This window comes from Pipistrellus kuhlii, unplaced genomic scaffold (genome assembly GCF_014108245.1).
Source record: "Pipistrellus kuhlii isolate mPipKuh1 unplaced genomic scaffold, mPipKuh1.p scaffold_m20_p_47, whole genome shotgun sequence".
NCBI lineage: Eukaryota > Metazoa > Chordata > Mammalia > Chiroptera > Vespertilionidae > Pipistrellus > Pipistrellus kuhlii.
This window is the reverse complement of record NW_023425548.1, coordinates 2,001,626-2,022,734: the sequence shown is the minus strand read 5'-3', so window position 1 is coordinate 2,022,734 and position 21,109 is coordinate 2,001,626. Positions and strand designations below refer to the sequence as shown.

The window sequence follows — 21,109 nt, the reverse complement described above, 5'->3', positions numbered from 1 at the left end:
TAGGTTAGAAGGTGATCAGGCTGGCAGTCAGAAGCATTAGGGGAAATCAGGAAGGCAGGCAGGTGAACAGTTAGGAGCCAGCAGTCCTGGATTGTGAGATTGATGTCTGACTGCCTGTTTAGGCCCAATTCTACCGGGCAGTCAGACATCCCTCAAGGGGTCCCAAATTGGAGAGGGTGCAGGCTGGGCTGAGAGACATACTCCCCATGCATGAATTTTGTGCACCAGACCTCTAGTTGAGTATAATGTTGGCTGTAGGTTTAGGGTACCTAGCTTTTATTATGTTAAGTTATGAACCCTTCAATCTCACTTTGCTGAGAAGTTTTATCCAAAAAGTATGTTGGATTTTGCCAAACACTTTTTCTGCATCAATTGATGTGATGATGTGACTTTTATCTTACAATCTGTTTATGTGTTGTATCACTTTTATAGATTTGTGAATATTGTACCAGCTTTGCATCCCCGAGGGGAGAAGGGGAGAAACCCACTTGATCATGGTGTATGATCTCTTTAATGTGTTGCTAAATCTAATTTGCTTAAAAAAATAATAATAATAATAAAATATATTTTAAAAAATTAGGATTTTACCATCTCTGCTTATGGGGGTTATTGGCCTTTAGTATTCTTTCTTTGTAATGCCTTTATTTGGGTTTGGAATTAGGGTAATGCTGGCCTCATAGAAAGAGCTTGGAAGTATTCCTTCCTCTTGTATTTTTTGAATAGTTTGAGGAATACAAATGTTATTTCTTCTTTGAATGTTTGGTAAAACTTCCCGGTGAAACCATCCAGATCAGGGATTTTGTTTGGTGGGAGGGTTTTTTTATTCCTACTTCAATTTCATCAGTAGTTATTGACCTATTCAAGTGCCAGGGCTGACCAGCAGACCTTGAAGAATGGATGAATAATTACTCTGACACACATTTCTGTGAAAGAAATGGCTAAGGAACTACCTGGCTAGAGAGACCAAACAGCCCTCTTCACCTGCCTCCTCAGGCTTTTATTGTAACAGTCGCTTGAACTAAATTAAACTATTAGATTCTATCAGTAGGGTAAGCATCCTTGAGAAGACACATGTTTCTAGAGTGTCCTTTAAGCGAGGATGTCTGAAGACTAAGCATAAAGATTCCAGTAAATACTCACAGGCTCTGACTTGTTTGGAAAAGTCAAGACAGAATGGTTGCCATCAGCCAATTTCCCCTGAGGGTCCTTTTGGAGTTTCCTCATTACAGACTTGCTAATCAAGTCCCTTACTTCCCCACATTCAGGTTTTCTAATTCTTCCAGATTGAGTTTTGGAAGGTTGTATTTTTCTAGAAATATGTCAATTTTGTCCAAGTGGTCCTGTATGCTGGAATAAAGTTGTTCATAGTATATATATATATATATATATATATATATATATATATATATATATATATATAATTGATTGTTTTACAGAGAAGAGAGAGGAATAGAGAGTTAGAAACATCGATGAGAGAGAATCATCAATCAGCTGCCTCCCACATACCCCCTACTGGGGATGTGCCCGCAACCAAGGTACATGCCCTTGACCAGAATCAAACCTGGGACCTTTCAGTCTGCAGACCAATGCTCTATCCACTGAGCCAAACCGGTTTCAGTGCCATAGTATTTTTTTTTTCCCCCCAATCCTTTGTATTACTGTTGGATCAGCTGTTACTTAACCTCTTTTATATCTGATTTTTTTTTTTGGGGGGGGGGGTCCTTTCTATTTTCTGGTGAGTGGGGCTAGAAGTTTACAGATCTTGTTTATCCTTTCAAACAACAAGCTTTTAGCTTTATTGATCTTTTGTATTGTTGTTTTGGTCTCATGTCATTTATTTCTGCTCTGATCTTTAGTTCTGCCTTCTATTTACTCTGGGGGTTTTTTCTTATTGTTTTATTTATAATTTTTTTGAGTTGTACATAATAACTTATTACCAGTTTTTCTTGTTTTTTTAGATAAACCTGTAGTGCTATGAAATTCCCTCTCAGGATTGCTTTTGCTGTGTCCCATAGATTTTGGATTGTTGTGTGTTTCTAGAATGTTTTTTGTTTAGTGTTTGATCTCTTTGTAACCCATTCATTATTTAATAGCATACTTATTAGTCTCCATGTGTTTGATTGTTTTTGAGCATTTTTACTGTAGCCGATCTCTAATTGCATGCCATTGTGATCTAAGAAGATGCTTGATATGATTTCAATCTTCTTTAATTTGTAGAGATTTAGCTTGTGGTCTATCTTTGAAAATGTCCCATTTGCACTTGAGAAGAATCTACATTCTGTATCTTTGGGGTGAAATGTTCTGAAAATGTAATTTAATTCCATTTGATCTAGTGTGTCATTTAGGATTGCTGTTTCCTTGTTGATTTTTCTTTTGTCTAGAAGATTTATTCAGAGATGCCAGTGAGGTATTAAAGTCCCCTACTATGATTATATTGTTGTTGATCTCTCCCTTGATATCTTCCAGACGTTTTTTGTTTGTTTGTTTGTTTGTTTGTTTGTTTAATATATTTGGATGTTCCTGGATTGGGTGCATGCTTACCGGAGTTAAAGGTTCTTGTTGTATGGATCCCTTTAGTATTATGAAGTGACCTTCCTTATATCTTGGGTTTTTTTATTTTTAATATATTTTTTATTGATTTCAGAGAGGAAGGGAATGAGAGAGATAGACAGAAAGATCAATGATGAGAGAGCATCATTGATCGGCTGCCTTTTGCACACCTTCTACTGTTATCAAGCCCACAAACTGGGCATGTGCCCTTGATCAGAATCGAACCTAAGACCCTTCAGTCCACAGGCTGATGCTCTATCCACTGAGCCAAACCAGCTAGGGCCTTGTATCTTGTTATGGCCTTCATTTTAAGGTCTATTTTGTCAGATATAAGTATTGCTACCCCATCTTTTTTTTTTTTTTTTTTTTCATTTCCACTTGCCTGAAAAAAGTTTGCCATCCTTCACTTTCAGTCTGTGTAGAGTTCCTTAGTCTGAGATGGGTTTATTGTAAAGGGCATATATAATATATGGTTCATGTTTTCTTTTTGTTTTTGTTTTTGTTTTTGTTGTTGTTGTTAATCCTCACTGGAGGATATTTTTCCATTGATCTTTTAGAGAAAGGGAAAGACAGAGAGAAACATCAATGTGAGAGAATCACATTGATCGGTTGCTTCTTGCATGCACCCAGACAAGGGCCCAGGCTAGGGAGGAGCTTGCAACTGAGGTACAACCCCTTGACCAGAATCAAACACAGGACCCTTTGGTCCCCAGGCTGACACTCTATCACTGAGCCAAGCCAGGTTATATTTTTTTATCCATTCAGCTACCCTATGCCATTTGATTACAGCATTTAATCCATTTACATTTAATGTTATTATTGACTAGAGGCCTGGTGCATAAATTCATGCACAGATGGGGTCCCTTGGCCTGGCCGGTGATCAGTGCTAATCTGGGCCATCTCGGCCAGTCGCAACCAGGGCTGATAGGGGGAGGAGGTAAGATGGCGGAAGAATAGATGGGCGGATTCTGAGCCCTCTCACGAAGCAGAAAGAGAGAGCAACTGAGGGTCTTGTGCTGTGAGTGTTTATCGGCAAGCTGGGAGACAGTGAACACCAGAAGAAACTGCTAGGGGGCTGCTGACAGAGGTGCCCCTCACAGGGAAGCACCCACGAGGGCTGTGTCCCTGCCCAGAGCTACCTACCGGCTTGGACGGGGAAACCTCGCCATCTTGAGAGGAAGATAGGATCGTGTCAGAGGCCTGAATATCCACAGCCGCAGCGACCACCAAGCATCTGTGACCCCCAGAACGAGGATCCCAGGCGGCGCGAACACCTGCCCTCACAGGATTGCCCCACTGCTCAGCGAAAAGGATTACTGTTCTACAGTCTTTATCTATCCTTCTTTCTCCAACGCTTTATTCTATCTCAACCCTACCTTTATGCCTTCACCCTCTTTCCAATCTTTTCCTTTGATACCCTGTTTATCTTAACCCTTTCCTGCTCTAGATTTCCCCCATTCCTTCTGTCTACCCCCTCCTAAAATTTCACCCTACTTGTATATATCTAATTTCCAACTACCTGCTCCAAACCCATTCACACCTCCCTCGCAGTTGTCCTAAAAACAAAACAAAACAAAAAAAACAACAACAACAAAAAAACAGTCTTTCTCTCTAACTCTTTGAAGTTGTATGTTGAATGTTAACTTTACTGAAGTTGTATGCTTTTCTTTTATAAGATTGATTTGCCTATGCTTTTTGTTTGATTGTATGTTTTTGTTAGCTGGGTTCTAGTCACCCTTATTGGTGGTTATTAATATTGGAAACACATTTCTATTCAGTGCCTTGTGTGTTGTACCTGGTTGTGTTGTATTTTGTGCCTTTAAATCAAAGCAGGAGAGAGAGAACTACACAACCAGACATCCTAGATCATGGGGAGACCAAAAAACAGCCCGCATATGAAAGAAAAGCAGGCTTCACCAGAAAAGGAAGTAAATGATATAGAGGCAAGCAACCTACCAGAGCAAGAATTCAGAGTAATGATCTTAAGATGGCTAAAAAGAATGGAAGACAGGGCTGATAGGGGCCAGATGGCAGGGGGAAGAACCACAGGAGGCTGGCTGTGGGAGCATACTGATTACCAGGGGGCAGCTACTGCATTGAGCATCTGCCTCCTGATGGTCAGTGCTGTCATAGTGACAGGTCAACCAGTTGTTCAGTAATTTGACTGTTCAGTCGCTTAGATTTTTATATATACAGACTAGAGTCTCAGTGCATGAAATTTGTGCATGAGGAGGGGGGTGTCCCTCAGCCCGGCCTGCACCCTCTCTAATTTGAGAACCTCAGGGGATGTCCGACTACCAGTTTAAGCTCAATCCCTGTGGGACATCCCTCTCACAATCCAGGACCATCGAAACCACTTGCCTGCCTACCTGCCTGATTGTCCCTAACTGCTTCTACCTGCCAGCCTGATCATCCCCTAACTGCTTCCCTGCTGGCCTGATTACCCCCAACTGCCCTTCCCTGCTGGCCTGATTGCCTTCACATGCCTTCACCTGCCTTCACCTGCCAGCCTGATCACCCCCAAATACCCTCCCCTAATGGCCTGATTGCCCATAACTGCCCTTCCCTGCCAACCTGATCGTCCACAACTCCCTCCACTGCCGGCCTGATCATCCCCAACTGTCCTCCCCTTTTAGCCTGATAGCCCCCAACTGCCCTCCCCTGCAGGCCTGGTGACCCCCAACTGCCCTCCTCTGCAGGCCTGGTTGCCCTCAACCTCCCTCCCCTTGCCACCCATCTAGGCTTTTATTAATATAGATAGGTATTTGTTGCCATTTTTATTGTTTCCACCTGTGTTCTTTCTTCCCTTTCTATTTCTTTTTTTTTTTAAGGCAGTCTATTTTTTTAACATATATTTTATTAATTTTTTACAGAGAGGAAGGGAGAGAGATAGAGAGCCAGAAATGTCAATGAGAGAGAAACATCGACCAGCCGCCTCTTGCAACATCCCCAACTGGGGATGTGCCCGCAACCAACGTACATGCCCTCGACCAGAATCGAACCTGGGACCTTTCAGTCCACAGACCAATGCTCTACCACTGAGCCAAACCGGTTTCAGCTCTTTCTATTTCTTCTTTTTACAACAATCCCTTTAGCATTCCTTGAGTTACTTGTTTGGTGGTAATAAACTCCCTTAGCCTTTTTTGTCTGCAAAGTTCCTGATTTCACATTCAATTTTTAATGATAGCCTTGCTGGATAGAGTATTCTTGGATTCAATCTCTTGCTTTTCCTTTTTTGTTAATAAACATCAATGAAAGAGAAACATTAGAAATACCTATCAACTGCCTCCTGCATGCCCCCCACTGAGGATGTGCCCACAACCAAGCACATGCCCTTGACTGGAATCAAACCTTCAGTCCACAGGCTAATTCTCTATCCACTGAGCTAAATTGGTCAGAGCCAGTCCCTTGCTTTAAATCACTTGGTATATTTCATGCCATTCACTGGTTTGATGTGTTTCTAATGATAAATCAGTTGATATTTTAATAGGACATCCCTTGTAGATAATTTTCTGTCTCTCTCTTGCAGTCTTTAATATTCTTTCTTTGTCTTTTAAGTTTGCCAATTTAATTATGATGTGTCTTGGTACTGTAGGTTTTGGGGGGTTAATCTTGACTGGGATTGTGTGCTTCTTAGACTTGTGTGACTTTTTTCTTCTCCAAATCAGAAGAGTTTTCTATCATTATTTCTTCAAACAGATTTTCTAGTCCTTGCTCAGCCTCCTCTTCTTTTGGCATCCCTATTTTGTAAATGCTTTTTCATTTTATGTTGCCCCAAAGTTCCCTTAGACTCTCATTCTGCCTTTTAACTTTTTCTAGTTGCTGCTCTGATTGGATTTTTTTTTTATATCTTGTCTTCTAACTCACTGATTCAGTCCTCAGCTTCTAGTCTACTGTTTAAACCTTCCATGTGTTCTTTATTAAAGCTATGTCATTCTTCTTTTCCCCTTGATTCTTACTCATGTTAGTGTATTTCTCATTCAGCTCCTTATAATTCTCACTGAATTGCATGTAATTTTCATCCAGACATTTGCACATTCTTATAACTATTACTCTGAATTTTTTTTCTGACAAATTACTTGCCTCTGTTTAATTTAGTTCCTTTTCTGGTGATTCTTCCTTTTCTTTCATTTGTGGTTGTTTCTTTTCCTCCACATTTTTGCTGATCCTTTGTATTTATTTCTATGTATTAGATCCAACTGCTATGCCACCCAGATTTTTTGGATTCTGCTATGTAGTAGATATTTTGCAGAACCCAGTGGTTCAATCTCTCAGGTCTCCTGGGCTATTTTCTAAAGAGGCCTCCTAATTGAGATATTCAGGTTATCCTGCTCTGTTTGTGTCTTGAATGTTATTGTCTCATTACATTAATGGGTTGCCTCCTATCAGGGTGTCTGATTATATGCCTACTCCCTGCCACATCAAGCCAGCCATAGTAGAAGTGCTGACATACAGCACAATATACAATGAGAGTAGACACAACATAGAAGGAACAGAATATGAATGTACATAAGACCCCTAGAGCCCCAACAAAAGTGACCACCAGAGAAAAGAAATTAGAAAAGAGAAAAGAGAACAAGAATAATTGGGGGAGGGGGAAAGAAATCTGAGGAGAAAACACAATAAAACAAACAAAAAAGAACTAACAAAAAAAATACCCAGAAAAAGTGGGAGCAGAATCTGTACATGGAGAGCTTAAAGAAAGAAAATAACATTAAAAAATTAGAAGAAAAATAAAAAAAGAATTAGAAAAGTAGGGGAAGGATCACATTTTAGAATAAAGGGGGAGAGAAGAAATGAGAAGACAAGAAAGAAAAAAATTTGAAAAGAATAGAGGAGAGAGTAGATAGGCCTAAATTTAGTATGTGAAACAATTTAAAAAATTATGATAAGAAAATATAAAGAGAAGAGAGAATATATTTATATTATATAAACATTATATTATATATATTATATTATATTATATTATATTATATTATAGTATGTTATGTTATGTTGTGTTGTGTTGTATTGTATTGTATTGTATTGTATTGTATTGCATTGTATTATATGCCTGGTGCTTGAAATTTGGGAGGGAAGGGGGTTCCCTCAGCCCAGCCTGCACTCTCTCCAACCTGGGATACCTCAAGGGATGTCGCACTGCCTGTTTAGGCCTGATCCAGTGAGATTGGGCCTAATTGAGCAGTTGGACATTCCTCTCACAATCCAAGACTGCTGACCCCCAACCACTCGCCTGCCTGCCTGTCTGATTGCCCCTAACCAATTCTGCCTGCCAGCCTGATCACCCCTTAACCACTCCCCTGCCAGTCTGATTGATGCCTAACTGCTCCCCTGCATGCACAATTGCCCCTAACTGCCCTCCCCTGTAGGCCTGGTCACCCCCAACTTCCCTCCCTTTCAAGCCTGATCCCTCCCAACTTCCCTCCCCTGCTGGCCATCTGGTGGTGGCCATCTTGTGTCCACATGGGGGCAGCCATCTTTGACCACATGGGAGCAGCTATCTTGTGTGTTGGAGTAAGGTCAATTTGCATATTAGGCTTTTATTATATAGGAGATATATATATATATATATATATATATATATATATATATATATATATATATATGAAAAAAAGAAAAGAGAAGGGAAATTGTGTAAGAGCAGGGAAGAGGAAATTAGATATATGAACAAAACAATAGAAACTAAAATAATAACAAATCAATAAAGCAGATAGATAGGGAAGATCAATTTTAAAATAAGGAGGAAAGAAAGAAAATAGTAAAAAGTAAACAGGAGAAAAGTACCCAAAGCAATCTACAGATTCAATGCAATCCTCATTAAAATACCAAAAGCATATTTCCAGACCTAGAATGAACTTTCCAAAAATTCATCTGGAATTTTAAAAAGACTCTGAAAACTGCAGTAATCCTAAGAAAGAAGAATAAAGTAGGGGGGATCTCAGAACCAGCTATCAAGCTTTATTACAAAACCACTGTTCTCAAAACAGCCTGGTACTGACACAAGAACAGACATATAGATCAATGGAATAGAATAGAGAATCCAGATTTCGACCCAAACCACTATGCCCAATTAATATTTGACAAAGGAGGCATGAACATAAAATGGAATCAAGACAGTCTTTTCAACAAATGGTGTTGGGAAAATTGGACATGCAATACATGCAAAAAATGAAATTAGACAATCAACTTACACCATATACCTAAAAATAAACTCAAAATGGATTAAGGATTTAAACATAAGACAGGAAACCATAAAAATACTAGAGGAATACACAGTCAGCAAAATCTCAGACATGCCAAAGCAGTTTCAACACTGATACTGATCCTCGGGCAATGGAAACTAAAGAGAAAATAAACAAATGGTACTACATCAAAATAAAAAGCTTTTGCATCAACAAAACAACAAGAAAGTTCACTGTATGGGAGAACATATTTGCCAATGTAATCACTGATAAGGGTTAAATATCCAACATTTACAGGGAACTCATACAACTTAACAAAAAGAAGATAAATGATCCAATGAGAAAATGGGCAATGGACCTAATTAAATACTTTTTGAAAGAAGACAGAAGGAATGCCAACAGACATTTGAAAACATGCTCAAAGTCACTAGTTATCAGAGAGATGCAAATCAAAATGACAAAGAGGTACCATCTCACACCTATCAAATGGCTATCATCAACAAAGCAACAAACAACAAGTGCTGGTGAGGAGGCATAGAAAAAGGAACACTCATGCACTGCTGGTGGGGATGCAGAATGGTGCAGCCACTGTGGAGAACAGTATGGCATTTCCTCAAAAAACTAAAAATGAAACTCTCATTTGACCCAGTCATCCCACTTCCAGGAATATACCCCAAGAATCTAGAAATACCAATCAGAAAGAATATATGCACCCCTATGCTCATAGCAGCACAATTTAAAATAGCTAAGATTTGGAAACAGCCTAAGTGCTGTTTTTACCATCAACAGATGAGTAGATTAAAAAAACTGTGGTACATATACACAATGGGATACTATGCTGTGGTAAAAAAAAAAAAAAAAAAAAAAAAAAAAAGGAATTCTTACCACTTGCAACATCATGGATTGAACTGGAGAACATAATGCTAAGTGAAATAAGCCAATTAGAGAAAGATAAATGCCACATATCTCACTCATTTATGGAATATAATGAACAATATAAACTGATGAACATTTATCAGACCTTCAAACCTCAAAGGGAAGATAGGGGAGGGTGAGGGTAAGGGGGAAAGATCAACCAAAGAACTTGTATGCATGCATATAAGCTTAACCAATGGACACAGACATCACGGGGATGAGGGCATGAGTTGTGGGGGTGTGGGGGGGAAACTAATGGAGGAGTGAGGACACATATGTAATACCTTAATCAATAAAGAAATATTTTAAATGAAAAAAAGGAAAGGGATAAGAAAAAGAGAAGAGAGAAAGAAAAAGGTGCAAAAGATAAAACAAACAATGAAATTTTTTTAAATGAAGTGTCATTCACATCAGCCAAGTTTTAATGCCCCAAGGGAGCTGGCATAGGACCCACTCTTCTGTTCTGTCTGCCAATTCTGGCTTCCTGGTAGGTATGTAGGTGCTAATCACTGTCAGGCACTGTCCTTTGGCTGTTAGGACCATACTTGAAGCTCCAAGTCCACTGCTTATGTCTGTCTTCACAGGTCTTGCCCTCTTTACCCGTCTACCATCTATCAATCTTAATCACTCAAGAGTCTGTTTCTGCCGAAACTGGTTTGGCTCAGTGGATAGAGCGTCAGCTTGTGGACTGAAATGTCCCGAGTTTGATTCCAGTCAAGGGCATGTACCTTGGTTGCGGGCACATCCCCAGTGGCGGGTGGTGCAAGAGGCAGCTGATCGATGATTCTCTCTCATCGATGTTTCTAACTCTTTATCCCTCTCTCTTCCTCTCTATAAAAAATCAATAAAATATATTTTTTTAAAGAGTCTGTTTCTAACAGGGCTATAGGTGGGGTTGGTGCTATTTCAGTTGCAGGGAATATGATGGGTGTTTTTTACTGTCCCAGACTACTCCTTCTTGAGTGTCCCAAAATGCTACTCTGCTCTTCAATGGACAGAGATCCTGTACAGAGACCAATGGGGTCAGCTGTGACCTTGGAATTTTTATCAGTCTGATTCCTAGAGTAGTAGGATGGATGGACCCTCCTCCACTGAGGACTGGGATCACAACCTGAGGTCCCTCTTCAAGCCCCTCCAGGTGGGCGCACAGCCTGAAGCCCCTGTCAAGCCCCATGGGGCAAGGGCATGGCATGAGGTCCCTTGCCCTGGCCAAGCACCAAGCAGCCTGAGGTCCCTGCTATTTGGTTGTGACATTTCAGTGTCCCAGCTAATTTGAATATTCCTCTATTATATAGATAGATATGTCCTTGAATATTATTAATTAATTCTTTGAGACGATGGTTACATCATTATACTAAAACAAAATAAACTATTTTGATCAATTCCAAAAAGAAATGGCATAGTTTAAAATATTTGATATTTTTTAAATTAAGACATTTTCTGATGGAGTTAAGAGTGAACATGGTCCTGTTGAATTAACGGAATCCCAAGAGTATTTTGAATTGTATCTCGCTAAATGTCCCTAGTCTGGTATCACGTGACTAAGAGTCTATGTTAGGTCTAAAAATGTACATGGGCCTCAGAGATCAAATTCTATTGTGAAGAAACATCTTAGGAAAATAAAAATTTTAAAACTCCAAATAATCAAAAGCTACGGGACTAAGTGTACCAGAACTTTAGCTCTGGAGAGTTCACGTCTTTTTAGTACACTTGATAATACAAAGATGACTATAGTTCCTGTCTGTTTAAATTGTTGAGTTTTTCAATATTTTGGCATTTGCTTACTGATAAAAAGTTCTCAGCTGCCATCAGGGGATGGCAATGGCACAAAGAGTGGCATGAAATTCCCAGTTGTTTGTCAGTTGACTTGGGGAGATGAGTCAAGTCTGGGTGCTCAAGGATTATTACTGTGAAAATGTTATAATGATGATGGCAAGTGTTTATATAAACTTCAAAGGGAGGGACTAAATGTCATATGAAATCCCCAATCTGATTCTCATAATGTGCTCTCAATAATTTGAAGCATATATCTTTAGAGAGATTTAACTGTTTCACCTCGTGGTCAAAAGCATTTCTTTAGTGATTTTCTTTTTCAGATACTTTTATTCTGACCTTTTCATCTTTGTCCCCATTAGATAACACAGTGCCTGGCAGGTAAAATGGGATCAGCAAATGTGTGGGAAATGAGTTACGGACTTCTGACCATTGTCTGAACTGTCTAGCACCAGCATCTTATTATAAAACAGCTGCAATCCACCATTCCATCTAGTGAAGTGTTCTTTCAGGCTGTGGCTGAGAGGACTTCTTCCTCCTGAGTTCAAGGTTAGGCCCTCTGACCTCACTTACGTAAATCCAGTGGTTTGGTGCTATAAATCAATTTCTTGTTTAATGATCAGTATAAAACCGCACCTATAAGAAGAGCTTCCTTGATTTACAAATATGCCAAATAAAACTATTAAAATTGACCAACAGAATATGGGAGTCTAAGCCCATATTGTGTTCCCATCTCGCTTTGCAAGGTAATTGTTCTATGCTCACTGCTCCAGCTTTAAATGTGCGGTCAGCTGACAAATAGAGGAATGACAGCCCTTTACCCGGTTGCCCACCCATAAGGCTCCAGCCCTTATGAGCCCCACAGGCTGCTCTGTCTCATGGCATAGAAGTGGCAGCCAGCACCTGCGTCTGGGGAGCCCATCAAAGTCATGTCCTTAGAGTTGGTCTTCCAGGCCCTCTGTGGACCAGCAGTGCCTGTCCCTAGAGAGCAGGAACATTCTAGAAGCAGAGCCTAGAGAAGGGCCATGGGTGGTAGGGTTAGGCAGGTGCTCCTGAGATGAGTGCTGAGGAGGTTTTGGGGAGGGGGTGCCACATGGGAACTTTCCTGTGTCACAGGGCTGTTTCTGATGGGGGAGGAGGTCCTGTAACTGCCTGCATAGCCTCTTCCTCCACATATTGCTTGTTTGAACAAGTCATAAAAAGGAAATGGGAGGTGCCTGGTAGCTGGCAGGCTCTGTAGGAAGCGCCCCATAAGGGGACAAGCACTGGCCTCTCAGCCTCTAGCTGGCTGGGTCTTGTTTATAGCAATTTTCACCCTCCCAGAGGGCCTGTTCCTGTCTGCAGAGGCCACATTCCTTTCCTTTCTTCATTCCCAGCAGCTGTGTCCTGGAATAGTTGGCCTCCACAGCACTCTAGTTTAGCTGCATCTGCCTGCTTCCTCCGAGTCCACTGCCTGCAAGAGCTCATACTTCCTAGGCCGCCCAGCACCTTCTCTAGGCCGCCAGGCACTGGCCTGCTGTGCCCCACAAGGTAAGAGATGGCGGGAGAGGGTCCCACCACCCAGGGAGTCTGAGATCCCACAGCCTATTCAGAGCCACTCACTGCTGGTGTGACCTCACCCAGGTTACCCTACTTCTGGGCTCACCCATGGGTGAAAGGAAGCTATGATGGTGCGCTGGAAGCAACACTGGGTGTGTAGTGGGGAAAACAGGCCTGGGAACCACTCGCCCTGAGCCCACAGCCCAGCACATTCCACAGCGCTTCAGGCTTTCCAGCTAACTGCCTACCGCTAGCCCATTGGATCTTCTTGGAGTCTCACAGGGTTTCACGCAACTTCGGGATCATTCTCATCCCCCTTGATGGATGAGCCTCCCCAGGTGCCCAGCTTGGGGGTGGGGGGATGCTTCTCAGTTTATCCCTCTTAATTTCTTAACCATACCCCACTGCACACGTGTTCCACAGGAGACCCCATTGTCTCATGACCTTGTCCTTCTGGAAACGACTCTATTCTCCCCCAAATAGCCCACACCTTTCCTGTGACATTACATAGGGCTCAGCTACATGGAGAACAGACTCATGTTCAGACACAAGGACAATCCCACTGTCTGCTGAGCCTTATGTGAGAGAAGTACCCAGAAATCGCAATAACTAAACTAGAAAACAGGGGACTGTAATACCTGGAAATATGGTGACTGTGGCAGGTGAGTGAAGGAGACAAGAAATATATTGATTATTATGAACAAGGCAGACAAGAAATAGTTTAATTTTCCTAAAACAGCAGAAGGGAGCCTGCTTTCTCATGGTTTGATACAATAAGGTGTCATCATGATAAAATCAGGCTCTTGTAATCTTAAAATCATTATAAAATCCAAGTACATTATATTCATTTCCTTCATCCCCCTGTCTGAACCAGACCTTCCTAGTGTCCTGTCAATGCTGTTACAACTTCAGCTTGCACATTGCCTGCCACTCTCTGGTGATACCTGGCCCCATTTTGGAGAAGATGAGTAGAATTTTCCTTTTAGAGAAGGAATCTGCCTCCATTATTGATCCTCCCATTCTTGCCTACACTGACACCTCTGCCTGCTCTGAGGTTGGCCTGCAACACAATCCTGCAGGTCTGCCATGCTTCCCCCAGTCTTTTCTTAGGCTTTATTCAGTCCTGTTAATATTTTGTCTGTGACTCATTTTAGCACCTCTCCATCAACATCCTTTGTCACTCAGTACACTTTGCTATTTGGTCATTTCTGCCTAAAAGCCCATTCCCTTGTGGACACAAGTCTCCCCTGCCACCTGACACATTCAGAAGAGGGTCCAGGAGAACTAATGCCCTGCATCTTGGCTAATGCAACCTGAGTTTGATTGACTTTCTGTGTCAGGCACCTCGCTCCATTTGGGTCACACTGATAATCAAGTCAGTGAAACATCAGATTGGTTTACACTGAAATGCTTCAATTCACAGCAGTTCCTGCAGCCCCTGCAGTTATCTCTTTGAATAATTTTTTTTTTGAAAAGCATGCATTCAGGATTTCACAGTACAGTTGTCTCTGATGGTATCAAGACAGGCTTCCAGCCTGTCAGCCTCAGTTTGTGTCCTGACCATGGGACAGCCACATTGTATGTGGGGTCCAGTAGGCTGTGGACTTATTTGGATTAATCTCATTTCCTCCTGTGGAACCAAGGAGAATTGGCTGGCAAGAGGAGCTGCTTTTCAGTTTTAGTTCCAAGACAATTGTGTGACCTTGGAAGGGTCATTTGTTGCTCAGGTTCCTAATGTTTTAATCAAAATTTTAAAACTATAATAATTTAGGAGAAGAATAAATAATGGCTAGGAAAGAACTTAGAAAGTTATAAGTGGCCACACAGAGGGTTATTACAATGATGAAGTTCACTATCAACATGGTCACCATTGTCATCGTCTTTGCCAGAGATGGATTCAAACATATTTTCTGAGGTTTCCAAACCTCACAAAAGGTCATTTAAAGTAGAAAAGGTGTCATAGAATTGGAGCAGGTTTAGCAAGAGCCAGAGTATAATTTCCAGAGTCAAGGACAGGGTATAAGAGAGGGTGGTGAGGAGAGGCTCTCTCTGGGCTTAAGTGGGGAGGCTAGAAGGGGGAGGAAAGGGTAAAAGAAAGGAGAAGAGGAAAGAAGGAAGTTTCACATCTGATGATGTGAAAATGGGTGGTTTTCCTAAGGAGGCCCCCAAAAATCCTAAGTGGATAGAAAAACATGCAAGCATTATTTCTATATAACAGAAACAACCTGAAATATCAAACATACTATAAACACCCTTTTTTAATTCAGTGGTAATCAGTAAAATGCAAGTGTAAATGGATGAAGACATCCTTATGAATGCCCATAAGGGTGATAAAAAAATATTAAAAGTGGAACATCGCCAAGTGCAAGTGCAGATTTGGGGACTTCTCACACAGGGCTGCTGTCAGTGAGGATTTGCACAGGGCTCTTGAGTCATACTGACAGTATCTTGTCAGGTGGGAGCTGTCTATCCCAGGTCAATTGTTGCACAGAAATATGTAGTAAGTGGGGATTGTTTTGCAGCAAGCATGTATTTTGAGATAGCTCAAATGTGTGTTAATAAAGTGGCTCAGTTTGTTGAGCATTTCCCATGCACCAAAAGGTCAAAGGTTCAATTCTAAGTCAGGGCACATACCTGGGTTCAATCTCTGGTTGGGGCATGTTTGGGAGGTAGCCAATCAATGTTTCTCTCTCACATCAATTTATCTCTCTCTCTCTCTCTCCCATTCTCTCTCTCTCTCTCTCTCTCTCTCTCTCTCTCCCTCTCTTCCTCATCAATAAAAACACATATTTAAAAAGTAACTGGCCCTATCTGTTTTGCCTCAAATGATGAAGGGTCCTGGCTTCAGTTTCAGTCAAGGGCACATGCAGTCTTGATCCCCAGTGGAGGGCATACAGGAGGCAGCCAGTCAATGATTCTCTCATCATTGGTGTTTCAGTCTCTCTCTCTCTCTCTCTCTCTCTCTCTCTCTCTCTCTCTCTCTCTCTCTCTCCTCTCTCTGAAATTAACAAAAATATATATTTTTAAATATCTGAACCTTCTTTTAAAAATATTACTGGATAAAATGTTACACAAATAATGTCATTTATGTAAAAGTTTAAAATGCAGAAACAGTATTACACATAACCTATAGATACAGGTATGTATGTGTATATATATATATATATATATATATATATATATAGTGATACAAACTCAGAATATTGGTTGCCTTTGAAGGGCACAGGGAGGGTGAAAGAGACTAGGGAGTCAAAAAAACATAAATGAAATTCTATGTGTAATGAGTTAGCTTTTTAATCAAACAGAATAGCTGCAGTAAAAATGCCAAAATACTTACATTTGTTCATTGCAAATTGTGGTTTTGTTTTATAAGTTCACTTAAAAACTTGTTTCATAACTGCATAATATTTAAAACTGAATAAATAAATACAACCACATCTTAGGTATGTAACATCTTGTCTTTTCTAACAACAAAATGAGTGACACAATATTATGCCTCATTTGAATGAGACATTTATGCTAACTGATGCCAATGATTGTGCCAATTTCTGTTTAAATCTACTGGTATACAGTATGGTGATCACTGGAAGAGAAGGGCCACAAAGCCAGCCAGGAAAAACATTTGATTAAACATTGAGCAGGAAGTGAGTTTTTCTTGAATTTGTCCTCACTGTTGATTCCTTCTCTTTGGACATGTCACCCCTTTCTCTCGTGACCAACTGCTCAGGGGACTAACCACAAACTTTCTAGAACAGAGGAAGAAATTGCCTTGCTATAAATGGCATTGGCTTGTTTGAAGTAATGAGACTTTCCAGTGCCCAGCACTCTTTGTGTCATATGAGTATCCAGTGGCCAAGAGGAAAAGTACAGTGCACCTTTCCAGGGGAAGGTTGGATCTGGGACATGAATCCTTCCAGAACTGACATGAGAGGATCTACTTTTTCCAGAAATTTGGCCTACTTTGATTCCAAAAAAATAAAATGAAATAAAATAATGTTCCACTCTTATGTTTCGTTCCATAAAAGAATGCTTTCTTCATTCCATGCCTTTCCCAGTTAGAGGGACATAAGCAAATGATTGTTTTTAAACATTTGCTACATTCCTGTAAGTTAAGTAACAAAACAAAACCAAAAAAAGCCACCAAGCATTTGTGAGAACAGTGCAATGTGTTAGCATCACCTGGTTTGCTGAAAGTTTTTATTGATGTTTGCAAATATAATGTGAGTTAGGAAATTAACAATGAAAATGGCTCCTCATGGAGAAGTAGCATTAGGTGTCTGAACTGGAAGTGACCTCAGGCCTTACCAACCCCCATGTGGGCTCTCATGAGAGAATTGCATTGATTGTCTTTCTCCTTTGCTTGTGGGAGTGAGGTTCTTGGGGCACCACTGGAATAAGCATTTCCAGAGGCCTCAGAGGGAGGATGAGATGTGCAAAAAGAATTTCCTGAGACTCACACAGGAGGATGAATGATTTTTATTTGCATGGAATTATATTTTGGGTTTCAATCCCATTTCTTTCAATCCAGTTCTGGAAGAGGTGCAGCTGAGGATTCAGTAGAGCTAGAAGCAAAGTCAGTGTCCAAAGATTCTTTTCTATGGTGGACTGGGTCCGGCACAGCATTAAGGTATTTGCAGTCCATCAGTCCATTGTGTGGGGTCCCCATCGCTGTGAGCTACATGGCAAATGCAAGAGATCAGGACCCTGAGAGTCCCCAGGCCAGGAGTCAAGCTTCAGGAGGAAGCAATGGAGCTACACTTTTGTTTCAGAGCTTAAGTACCTCAAATCTCCTGATGCTTGCAGAGGCAATGCCTACTCTGCCCAACTCATTCCTAGTTGTGACTGACAAGCAAGTACCTTCCCTATGTCACCCAAACTTTACTGGGCATGTGCTAAACTGCAGCTTCCTGCCCAAGTTGCACAAATGACTATAATATTTGGCCTTCTCTTTGCTCCTTTTCAGTTATTTAAAACTGGGTATTTAATTATAAGGGTATTAGATACTTGTTTTTTATTCTGTTCCTGTTTTTATTCCAGAAGAGAATGGAAGGATTTCCAAAGCACGGATATGGAACTATGGATAAAGGTAAGAAAGCCTCCAAGTTCTTAAAAGGCACCAGTCTCTTACCTCAAACACAGTGACAGAAACCCAGTGATTTTAAACTGAAGAAAAAAAATATAATGCTCATTTTTTTCTTTACCTTTCCAACCATCATCACACACACACGCACACACACACACACACACACACACACACACACCTGATCCCCCAATACAATGCTCTCCAGACACATCATGCGGGAAATGTGGAAATGAAACTTCAAGTCAGAAGTTGCAGGATTTTGAACTGTATTATGAATAAATTTTCTCTTTCCTTGTCTGCTCTGAGCTGAAGAAATGGAAAAGTTTTCCAGAGAGTTTTAGTAATCATGTTTTCTACAAAAACATCCTAGAACCCTGCAGAAAAGGGAGAACCAACACAGAGTAGGAATAAAATAATAGATTTTAGAAGCCTACAGTGAATTTGGAATCCATTTGGGCTCATAAGAATTCTAGAACATCGGTTCTCATCTTCCTTCATCCCTTGAAGGTTTTAGCTCTTGGCTCAAAGTTTCCCTTCCCAGCATCATTTCTGTTAACTTCCTATAATTCAATCAACCAAGTAGGAGATCTTTCCATCACATATACTACTAATGGTCTTAAATTCCATCCTCTTCAGCCACCCATAGGGAGTCATCTTCCTGTCTTTGCCTTTGACATTATCTTTGATCTTCCTGCTGTCTCAATTTCAAGCATCCAACTCCCACTCAAAGAGCTAAGGCCCAGGTATCTCAGCTGGTCCTTGGTGAGAGATCTCATCTGTGGCTCCCTTTCATCCTGAGGTTTATGAATGTCTTGAGCACTTCTACACATGAGTGCCTGGAATTTGTGGGTGAAAAAGAGGTGGTAATATTTTCCCATGTGTGAGTTCTCATCCTCTGCCTCCTCCTAACCTCACATTTATTTAGCATGAAACTGGCCTAACCACCATCCCTGGAGAAACACAAGGACCACTATACTTTCAAAAAAACTGTATCTTCCCTCGTCAGGGTTAAGGTCTTGGAGCATCCTCGTCAGTGTAGCAGTTCTTACTCTTGGGTCCAACATGGGCTTTCGATGTAGACTTTCTATGACCCAAGAACCTCACCCAGTTGTCAGCAAATTTGGCTGTGTATTTAGATATGACAGTTTCCTGGGAGGGAGGTCCACAGATTTAATGAGATACCATGATGGCCCATGATCAAAATATCTGCAGCAATATCTTAGTAGGACACAATTTTTCTCTTTCAGGAAGTGTAGAAAATAACCAGTTTGCATCATCGTCCTCACTGAGGCTCATCCTGGTGGGCAAAACCGGCTGCGGGAAAAGTGCCACTGGAAACAGCATCCTCTGCCAGGCTAAGTTTGAGTCCAAACTGAGTCCCCAGACCGTGACCAGGAAGTGCCAGGGGGCCACAGGCACGTGGAATGGTAGGGAAATCTGGGTGGTTGACACACCCTCCATCTTTGATGAAAAGTCCCCAGACCAAGAGATGTACAAGAACATCGGGGACTGCTACCTGCTCTCAGCCCCAGGGCCCCACGTGCTGCTGCTGGTGACACAGCTGGGGCGCTTCACTGACCAGGACACAAAGGCAGTGAAAAGGGTGAAGGAGGTCTTTGGGCCAGGTGCCATGAGATATGTGGTGGTCCTCTTCACCCACAAGGAGGACTTACAGGGTGAATCCTTGGATGAGTATATAGTCAATACGGACAACTACAGGCTGAGGAGCCTGATCCAGAAGTGTGGGAGGAGGTACTGTGGCTTCAACAACCGGGCCACCGGGGAGGAGCAGAGGGAGCAGCTGGAGGAGCTGATGGCTGTGATCGAGAGCCTGGAGAGAGAGCACGAGGGCACCTTCTACAGTAACGACCTCTACTTTGATGCACAGATGCTCCTGAGAGGGGAAGGTGGCACCTGTGAAGAGCGCAGGATCTACCTGTTAAAGGTGCGAGCACATGTTGAAGAGACCCAGAGTCACAGGTTGTCCAAGGTGCTCCTCAGAGTCAAAAACTGGGTGCTTTCTAACCTTGGGTTATCTGTTTTCCTTGGGATATGCACTCTGACTTTTTTTACCCTTTTAATTAGCTTGTGTGTTACTAAAGAACGCTAAGCACTTTCAGCTGACTTCTATCAATACAATTGGCTTCTTTTTTTTTTCCCCAGACTCACTATCTCTGTCTATGCTTGTAAGAAACTTATTCGCTTTTTGCTTAAGTTCAGTTATAATTTTTCTTCCTTGCATTAGACATGTCATTAATGTTCTCCTAGTGCTTCTAGATAAATAAAATCCAAAGAAAAAATACTTTTTTGTTTTGTTAAAAATCATGGAAGTAAATAATAACTTAGCTAGATACAATCCTGGAATCTTTGGGAGGGTTTTGTACGAAGGAAGGTGAGTCGACTGTGATATTACACATTGAGGAAAGATATACATTATATTAGAAGCTGGATGTAGAATTCCTTATATTATTCAGAAATGTGCTCTGATTTCATCATAGGCTGAAAGGGATGACACCCATCCCCATCCCCATCTGAGAGAGGATGTTCTGGGGGGAATTTTGGAGGCATGAGGGGGCTGGGGAGGAAGGTGGGAGGGGACATGGACATGTGAGGAGAAGAGAAAATGGCCACAGAGGTGGGATGGGGTGTGGACTTGAGGAAAGCAGAGACAGTGGTTGGGGGGGGGAAAGGAACTGGGATTTCATAGAGCAGAGTCAGAGAGTAGATTAGGCTCAGCAGACTACATGATCTCAGTCACTCACAAAGGAAATGGTGGATGGACAAGATATAAGTGATGTGTGAGGTTGAATTCCATAAAACTTTGTGAACACTGAAATTTGAATTTCATTTGGCTTACTTATGTAATGATGAAACATTATTCTTCTTTTTATTTCTTCAACTTTTTAAATACCTAAAAGCTCTTCCTTCTTAACTGGGAGGCTGTAAAACTGGCGGCAGGCCAAGTGGTCCCATTCCCGTTTACAGAAAATTCCCGTTGTTGGTGGAGCTGTGTTGTAAAGCAGCTTCTTTAGCCCCAAAGTCCGCACAATCATGTATGGGAACTCGA

The 21,109-nt window shown here is 41.4% G+C and overlaps 1 protein-coding gene across 4 annotated transcripts; it reads left to right on the top strand.

Moving 5' to 3' along the window:
- The first annotated feature begins 2,518 nt into the window (after positions 1 to 2,518).
- On the top strand, positions 2,519 to 20,724 carry LOC123651305 (GTPase IMAP family member 5-like). 4 transcript variants are annotated; one of them, XM_045572374.1, is made up of 4 exons: positions 2,519 to 2,529; positions 12,765 to 12,950; positions 17,997 to 18,045; positions 19,290 to 20,724. In XM_045572374.1, the coding sequence occupies exons 3-4, from the start codon at positions 18,003 to 18,005 to the stop codon at positions 20,150 to 20,152; spliced, it is 906 nt and encodes a 301-aa protein (XP_045428330.1). In that variant the 5' UTR covers positions 2,519 to 2,529; positions 12,765 to 12,950; positions 17,997 to 18,002; the 3' UTR covers positions 20,153 to 20,724. The 4 variants fall into 4 exon arrangements, with proteins under 4 accessions (XP_045428330.1, XP_045428331.1, XP_045428332.1 ...); XM_045572375.1 differs by lacking the exon at positions 2,519 to 2,529 and adding an exon at positions 16,532 to 16,603 and having other exon boundaries at positions 12,699 to 12,950; XM_045572376.1 differs by lacking the exon at positions 2,519 to 2,529 and having other exon boundaries at positions 12,699 to 12,950; positions 18,000 to 18,045.
- Positions 20,725 to 21,109: the final 385 nt, after the last annotated feature.